Source organism: Sinocyclocheilus grahami, unplaced genomic scaffold (assembly GCF_001515645.1).
Source record: "Sinocyclocheilus grahami isolate Dianchi unplaced genomic scaffold, SAMN03320097.WGS_v1.1 scaffold5.1, whole genome shotgun sequence".
NCBI lineage: Eukaryota > Metazoa > Chordata > Actinopteri > Cypriniformes > Cyprinidae > Sinocyclocheilus > Sinocyclocheilus grahami.
In genome coordinates this window covers 4,165,355-4,174,114 of record NW_015505184.1, presented here as the reverse complement: position 1 = coordinate 4,174,114, position 8,760 = coordinate 4,165,355, and the positions used below count along the sequence as shown (strand labels likewise).

General features: G+C 35.6%; 1 protein-coding gene across 1 annotated transcript in view; it reads right to left on the bottom strand.

The window, feature by feature from the left end:
- Positions 1–5,073, bottom strand: part of LOC107585994 (zinc finger protein GLIS1-like) — an 8,502-nt gene extending 3,429 nt beyond the window's left edge. The window contains exons 1-5 of the mRNA XM_016273209.1: positions 5,011–5,073; positions 3,984–4,019; positions 2,843–3,004; positions 2,022–2,132; positions 876–1,020 (exon numbers count right to left, since the gene is read on the bottom strand). Of these exons, the coding sequence (XP_016128695.1) occupies positions 876–1,020; positions 2,022–2,132; positions 2,843–3,004; positions 3,984–4,019; positions 5,011–5,073 (517 nt within the window). The remainder of the gene's footprint in view (positions 1–875; positions 1,021–2,021; positions 2,133–2,842; positions 3,005–3,983; positions 4,020–5,010) is intronic.
- Positions 5,074–8,760: the final 3,687 nt, after the last annotated feature.

Genomic DNA, 8,760 nt, shown 5'->3' with positions numbered 1-8,760 from the left:
AGGTGTTTTTTAATCCATAATTAATTTACACTTTAATGCTAATTTACGTTTTTTTCTTAACAGAAAATCCCAACTGTAAACTTTTGCATTGTACTGCATATTACACTATCTTTAGCTTAACTATCATGACTAAAATTATGTTTAGTTTTATGCTGAGCTAGAAATACATTACAAATAGATTTGATTTTTGTGTTTTGATAAAATGTATATTATTTCTTTATGTATTTTTTGTGGAGGATTTAAATTTTAATGACACTTTTTGTTCCGATTCATTTTAGAGGTAAAATTATCTGTAAATATTCAAATGATAAAATTACAATTATAAAAAAAAACAAAAAAGTAAAATGTTGAAAATTCGAAAACTCAAACAAATTGTACAAACACTAGACCAAAATTTAAAGTTCTGTGTTTCTCAGCAATGCTCAAACTTAGAATTTTGGCCAAAAATTGTGTCAGAGAATTGTAGTACAACAAACACAATAATAAAAAAAATAATAATAATAATCCATAAAAATAAATTTTATTAAATGCCACATCTAAAATTCAAAAGGTGCAAATTCTTTTTAGAAGTCTTTTTTGTCCTTTTTCCAGAAACATATTAAGACAACAAACAAAACTTAGGTCCTTCTGCAAAATATATGTATTTTACAAGCTGAAAAGACCAGCTAAGACCAGCATGAATGTCCAACCAGATGCTGGAGTCTTTCTGAGAAAAGCTGTCAAGAGGATGCCAGGACCATCATCAAAAACACAACATGCTGGTCATTTCTATCTGGCACGCTTTGCTTCCTTCAGTTTTACAGCAGGCAAAATTTCTTGCAGGCCTTCCAAAGTCAAAAGCCCAACTCAGGATAGACCATAAGCTATACACCTACCAGTAAAACCCTCCTGATGAATCTCACTGAGGGAGGCAGGACGCCTATGGTCTGGACTCTGTATTGAAGGAGCAGAGCCTTGGAGATGCTGCAAGTCAAGGCACACATCCACAACTTCCTGCTCCACCTTATTGTGTAGCTGGACCTGTCAAGATACAGAAAACATATGCATAAAATATACAGCACTGATTTCCTACTCTGATAAAGCAGACATACCATAACACAATAACTATATCAAAATCGGGTAATTTAGACTATGATCTGTGACAGATGGATTTGGCCAAAAGGCAAAAACAGAAAATAGAGTGTGAAAACTGATATAAAATCAATGAAATTCAACTAAAAGAAATGTGAAGCCTTTTTCTCAGTTCCAATATGGGTGCTTTTACTGCATTTTGCCTTTGTAGAAAAGTACTGTAAGGATGTACCGCTTGACTGTGAGAGCGGCAAAATCTTACCGAGGCTGAAACAACTTTCTGTTGTTGATTCATTTGAGCATTCAGTGGAGCTGCTGAGCATGTTTGCTATTTGCATGTCACATCTGGCCTCTTGAGGAATAGCGCTGCACTGCTTATTAACTGTATTACGGGAACACATGTGTTCTTGCTTAGAAGGCCAAAGCCATGGGAATACACAAAGATCTCCTTCATTCTCCTTTGTTTGGAAAGCAGGAACAGCCCATAAAACAATAGGCTTTTTTCATCAAAGATCTCTGGGATGAAGATTACTGATGAAGTTAATGCATTAAACAGCTGCTGAGCATGTTTGCTATTTGCATGTCACATCTGGCCTCTTGAGGAATAGCGCTGCACTGCTTATTAACTGTATTACGGGAACACATGTGTTCTTGCTTAGAAGGCCAAAGCCATGGGAATACACAAAGATCTCCTTCATTCTCCTTTGTTTGGAAAGCAGGAACAGCCCATAAAACAATAGGCCTTTTCATCAAAGATCTCTGGGATGAAGATTACTGATGAAGTTAATGCATTAAACGATGTGACTTCATTTATCAGGTCATTAAGATCATCTAATTAGTTGCATGTTGCATGTATTTTTGTTTTAGGTTATTAAGTTATCGAATGAGGCTGTTGTTGGTTGTTGTAAGAGTCTCTTGATACAAAACTAACAAACACTTGAAATTGTTACCTTGTCCTGTGCCTGCAGGGCTTTACTGGAGTGGACCTTGACGTGCTTGCGCAATGAGCTGGGGTCGGTGTAACGTTTGGTGCACCCTGGGAGCTGACATGCATACGGTTTCTACATAAAATAAGAGGCACAGCAGAAGAGACAAAGTTAAATTAGTGATTCAAATGAATGAACTGAGGAAGAAAGTACATATAATGTATACATTTATATATTTATAAATAAATATCATTACATTTTTTGAGGGTGGTCAAACCCAATGACATTTTACATTATGAACTAACTTTGCCTTGTCATAAGGAGGTCAAATTATCTGATATATTAAAGAGACGATGTGCAGCCAGAGCTGGTAGTCGCTGAAGTGGCTCTCTTTTTTTCTTAAGCCGTTAAAGTGAAAGGAGATCTCACCAGTGTTCCAGACTATAATTCCTTACTCTGAATTTAGTGTAAATAAAACCCTGTTATTACGACTACTTTGTCTGGAAAAAGTAAGCTTCCCTCGCTTGTTTGTTTTCATTAGTGGTGTACACCTTTCACAGACTGGGTATAAGTGTAAAATCACAGCTATATATACAGTGGGGTCCAAGAACCACTAGTAAAAAAAAAAAAAGCATATTTTGCATATTTATAATAAGTTAAAGGAACTTTTAGAATGTCTTTGTGTAATTAGTGACCTAAAATGGAGAAAAGTGAACTAAATAAATGTGCGCATATAAATATGTATTTTCTTCTGAGACTTTTGGATCCAACTGTACAATTTTCCGCAGTGCATTTTTAATGTGTTTTTGGGTTTACACCTGATAGAGTCATAAGAATGGTCATACCGTGTCCAGGTGTGTGCGCTGGTGTTTGGCTCGATCACTGGAGTTGCTGAAGGCCTTGAGACAGCCGGGATGCTGGCAAATGTAGGGTTTCTCTCCGGTGTGGCTGCGTAGGTGGATCTTCAGGTTCTCCAGACGGGAAAATGCCTTATTGCAGCCTTCAAACTACAAGAAAACACCCAAGCATGTGTGCATATGAGGGAAAAAGCCAAAAATCTCCAGGTTCTTCATTGTAAGTGCATGTACACATGCATGCAAATTATGACATGCTTTAGTGGAAGAGAGTACAGCATGCTTTGTATGTAAGCAGGGATTAATATGTGCTATAGCAATTGATTAGAAGAAGATATGAAACACAAGAGAGAAAAAAAACAACTAGAAGACATGTCTTGTCTGATACCAAGTTATGCTTGATAGACAAATAAGAAAGTGGTGGCATGAAATGTTTTCAATGGGTCTTTTTTAAAGCTCAAAATGATACCAGTTTTGGAACAGGAAATGTTTTTGCCACAGTGACAGTTATGTAACGCAAAGAATTTTCTTAAAACGAACAGACATTTTTTCATCCAAAAAATGAAAATCTTGCCATCAATTACTCACCCTCATGTTGTTACAAACCCATATGACATTCTTTCTTCCATAGAACACAAAAGGAGAACCTCTGAAGAATGTTCAAGCTGCTTCATACTGTACAATGAAAGTGGATGGGGACCAGGGGCCATCAAGCTCAAAAGTGACAAAAAAAGCACCATAACAGCATCATAAATAACGTCTATGCACTATACTCCAAGTTACTTCTGAAAAGATGAACACTCGAGTTATTATTCATTCAAAATCTTGCATGACAGCTGAGCGGTGGTCAACTTTCACTTTCATTGTATAGAAAACAGCAGATTGTATGTTCAGTTATCATTAATTGCTTTTGGAGTAGAAAGAAAGTCATACAGGTTTTGAAAGATGTGAAGGCAAGTAAGTGCCTTAAGCTCAAAATGATGTTGGGAAATTATAGCTATTAAGCCACATAAAAGTGTTATGCTCCTATAGTTGTAAATGACTATAAATGCTATCTATTCATGTTGTCAATTCATGCACATTTATCCGCACACAGACACACATGCCACTCTACGAAGTTTATTAAACAGACATGTTCAAAGCTGGTTCCTGTTAGAACAAGGCTCTGCTAAGATGTTTGAGTTGGAGAGAGGCCAGCGAGGGAGTCAGTAATAAGCCCAGCTGATTCAAGGTGGCAGCCGCAGTCATGCAGACTTTTGGTTGGAGCAATTCTGCAAAATTATAAAACACATTTTGGCGGTCACAGGTGTGATGTCATGATGAGGTTATATTAAAAATTAATAGGGTTTCATTGAGCATCTTTACATTTACGCATTTATGACTATAAAAATTAAATTAAGTTGACGTTTCGATTTTTTATTCATTTAGCAGACACATTTATCCAAATCAAATACACTTTCGGTGAAGTACACTGACAAATGGGTTATGAATGTGAACATAAATAAATAAATAAAAACCAACAACCATCTCAAGTGTGTTAAAGCAGACAATTTCTGCATTCTGTATACTCGAAGATTTAAAGTATGTTTAAAATTGATAATATATAAAAAACATTAATGGTTTTAATCTTAATAGCCGTGCTGTTTACATTAAAAATCCCAATGTTACAAATTATGATCGAACTACTAATCTAACATGCATTTATTTGTAAAAATCTATTATCGTTCAGGACAAAATGCTTCCCAAATGATAGTCCTCTGGCCACCACAGTTTACAGAGAAAAAGAAAACAAAGAATAACAGCAAATAGATGAAATAATATCCCATGGCTATCTTGCATCATTAAAAAGAAACACATTTCCTATGCAGCTCACGGTGAAGGAAATGAAACACAGCTTCATCAAAGTATTAAATTATTATAGGTTTAGGACACTGCTTACAATAATATCTTTGAGCGTGACTGTATCCATCTATTATATTCTATGTAATATATATCTTTGCAAATCTGAAAAATAAGAGATGAAACTTAAGTTCTGGTTATGATTTTTCAATATAAGGTAAAAGAATGAGAGAACATTTTGCAGTTCCCTCGCACTGCATGAGGGCACTTACAAGTGTCATTGTTGAATACCTAAAAAACAATCAGGCAATGAATACTACAAAAGCTTCATCTAAAAATCCTTCTTCAAAGTTGTCCTGGAAGGAGTTGACTGAATTGATCATTGCGTAATATCAGTCTCTAGGCAACTTTCACGAAAGCAATTTGTAAGTGAACCATAAACAACTCTAAAATGTCTAAATCTGTAAAAGCTGCAATGCATCCATCTTTGGAGGTGAAGAAAGATTGAGTCCACATGTCAGTCTCTCTCAATTACAAACTCTTACTTCAAAGAACTGGCATGGATTGAAATAAAAATGTCTTGAGTTTTTACTGATTGATACAAATGATATGTATTGGTAAAACAACACCTGTGTTCAGTGTCTGGCACAATATTGTGATATAAACTGCCGAAGAAAGTTATGCACACCAAAGTTTTTCATTTAAAATCAATGTTTTATGTTATATATTTTATTTTAATTTATAAATGTGATGGCAAAGCTGCATTTTCATCGGCCATTACTCTAGTGTTCTGAGTCACATGATCCTTCAGAAATCCTTCTAATATGCCGATTTATAATATTATAAGTATTTAAATAATATATTTTTGTTAATGCATTTTTTTAGCATTCTTTGATGAATGGAAAGTTCAAAAGAACAGCATTTATTTGAATTAGAAAAATTTGCAACATTACAGATGTCTTTAGTGTCGATTTTGATTAACTTAATGTGTCCTTGCGGTTTATTTCTTTAAACTAATCTTGATCCAAACTTCTGAACGGTAATGTAGATGTGATAGATTGTATAATTGAGCTTGGCAAAAATAGCAAAAAATGGCCTGACACACCAGAAAATGATTAAAATTATAACGAATAAAATATACAATAATCATTAACAGAAGCTTCAATATTTAAAAGATTTAAAATGAACAGTGGATAGTATCTAGTTTTAGACAAAATGTTTGTTTAATCTTTTTTTCTTTCTCTTACAATAACTTTGGTAAAAAAAATGCATTCAACATGTCTAAAAACTGAGAAAAAAATACAACTCTATTTACTTCATTTCCTGAAATGTAGGTCAAATTACAAGCTACACATCTTCAGCGCTTCCATGTGAACAGCTTGGTTTAAAGAAGACAGGTACTTTTCCTCATTGTTAACAAGGCCACACTGGTCCAGCTGTGCAACCGCTGGACTTAGACCAGTAGGCCTCATGATGTTCTTCCAGTTAGCTTCCCTCTGAATGTGGATCATCAAATGGACACTGTAGAAATTATTCAGGGGTTGCAAACGTTAGCAGTGACACACCTGTGATGATTCACAAGGTACCTGGAAAGAACATCAGAAAAATGGATGAATTTGTGCAGTCAATTCAAATCAGAGATATCAGATCAAGTGTGTTCGTAGAAGACCTCAGGATAAACCGGTGCATGTTGCGGCTGAATGTAGGTGTTTGGTTTTTCCATCATCTAAACGGTTCCAGAATGCAAAGCTCTGTCCAGTCCTTTCACCAGTCACTGTTTACTACAGAGGGAAAAATTATAGGGTAACAATTAGTATCAATGTAATGATTACAATAATAAAAACAACAAGAAAAAACCTCATCATAGACTATTGTTCAAAAGTTTGGGGTTATTAGAAAATGATTACTTTTATTAATCAAACATGCATTCAAAAGAGGCAGTAAAAGGTGATTCAAATTTTACAACAGATTTCTATATCAAATCAATTCTGTTTTGAACTTTCTATTTATTAAAGAATCCTGAAAAAACATGCGTCACAGTTTCCACAGAAATATTAAGCAGCACAACTGTTTTCAACATTGATAACGAGCAGCAAAACAGCATTTCAGAATGATTTCTGAAGGATCATGTGACTGAAGACTGGAGTAATGATGCTGAAAATACAGCTTTGCCATAACAGCAATAAATAAAACACTTTCAAATATTTAAAAATAGAAAACAGTTCTTTTAAACAGCAACACCATTTGACTATATTACTGTTTTTGCAAGTAAAGGCTGTGTAAAATACGTTAGTGACTCCTGAATACATACATCAGTCAATAAATCAGTTTACTGCCATGTCTCCTTACAAAACATTTTTTCCAGTAAATGGAAACAGATTTAGTAATATGTTACAGTGCAGTGGATTCTCATTACAGAAAAAGTGGCGAGAAATCATCTTTGCTAACCATATATGACTATGTCTGTTGGAAATACACAAAAAATGTATATTCCCAATTAACAGATTTGAGTCATGCTAATATTGTACTACTGGTTCATCAAAATAGCTGCATTCTCACTGACAGTGATTAAATTGGCAGAGATCACAGTCTTCATTTGTTTGTTTCCAGTAGGTGATCCAGTCTGGTCTCAAACAGAAAATAAAACAAACCATTTGTCACCGTGAATCTCAGTCAGCATGAACTTCCCTATAACCATAGACTTTATTGTACAAGAACGCCTGTGTTACTGCAGTTTCTCTTAATAGACCATACCACCTAACCACAGTCCTCAAGGGTGACATCCACAGCCGCTGAAAGCCTGCAGACCGCCGAGGTCAGAATCACTGTATTAGTAGCCAATATGGTTCAATAAAAACTCTGTCAGTCCTCTCATGAATTGGACTTGATTATGGTGTGTTTTTCTTCTCTTTGAGGGTGCAGGTAGCAATGTTCAGACTCAGTAAAGATGAACAGAGAGACATTTGTGCCCTGACAGATTGCTTGGAACCAGGATGCAGATATCTGGTACCAAAACCGAGATTCTAATGTACCACATCCCTCAGCTAAGGAGAAGCAGGCTTGGAACAGTGGGGAAGGGTCTTCAAGAGGTCTCTCCTGTAACACTCACACTATTGTGCTAAATTCATGCGCGCTTTAACACTCTGCAAACATTCGCTCAAGTGATCCAGTGATGTGCTGCCATGATTGAGCTGGCAAGTTAAAGTGAGTGCCATGCTACTGCTTTGACTACATGCATCTAAAGGGCTTTAAAGGGTAAGCTCACCCAAAAATGAAAATTAGCCCATAAATTACTCACCCTCAAGTCATCCTAGGTGTATGACTTTCTTCTTTCAGACAAATCCAGTCAGAGTTATATAAAAAATTGTCTTTGATCTTTCAAATGGTTTAATGCCACTCAGCAGGTGTTGCATGCATCAGTCCAAAAGAAGTTAAATAAAAAGCACCCATCCATAAAAAAGCAGCTACCTCCTGTAGCGAATCAATGTGTGTCAGTAAGAAAAATATCCGTATTCAAAAAGTAATAATCACTTTAATCTAGCTTGCGCCAACAGTTGTAGACAGAAGCATCTCCGGGAGGATGATGTATGAGGTCAGCGTTGTGCATGGATAAATATGGATATTTTCGCTACAGGAGGCCTTTGTTCACCCCCCGGAGCTGTGTGAGGCACTTTTTTTATGGATGGGCGCTTTTTATTTCACTTCTTTTGGACTGATGCATGCAACACCCGCTGAGTGGCATTAAACAGCTTGAAAGATCAAAGACAATTTTTATTATAATTCCGACAGGATTCGTCTGAAAGAAGAAAGTCATATACACCTAGGATAACTTGATGGTGAGTAATTTATGGGCTAATTTTCATTTTTGGGTGAACTAACCCTTTACTATGTCAAATCCTTTTCCCACATTGTATGCGTAACACCAATTATAAACTTAGATTTGATCTTCTTTTACAATACAGAAGATAAAGTGGCATTTCTACTCTTCTACTCAATTTTTTTTAAAGTGGTGGTTTAAGTTTATGGCCATGCCTCCTTACAGTAAATGTGTTATTTAAACAGAAACATAT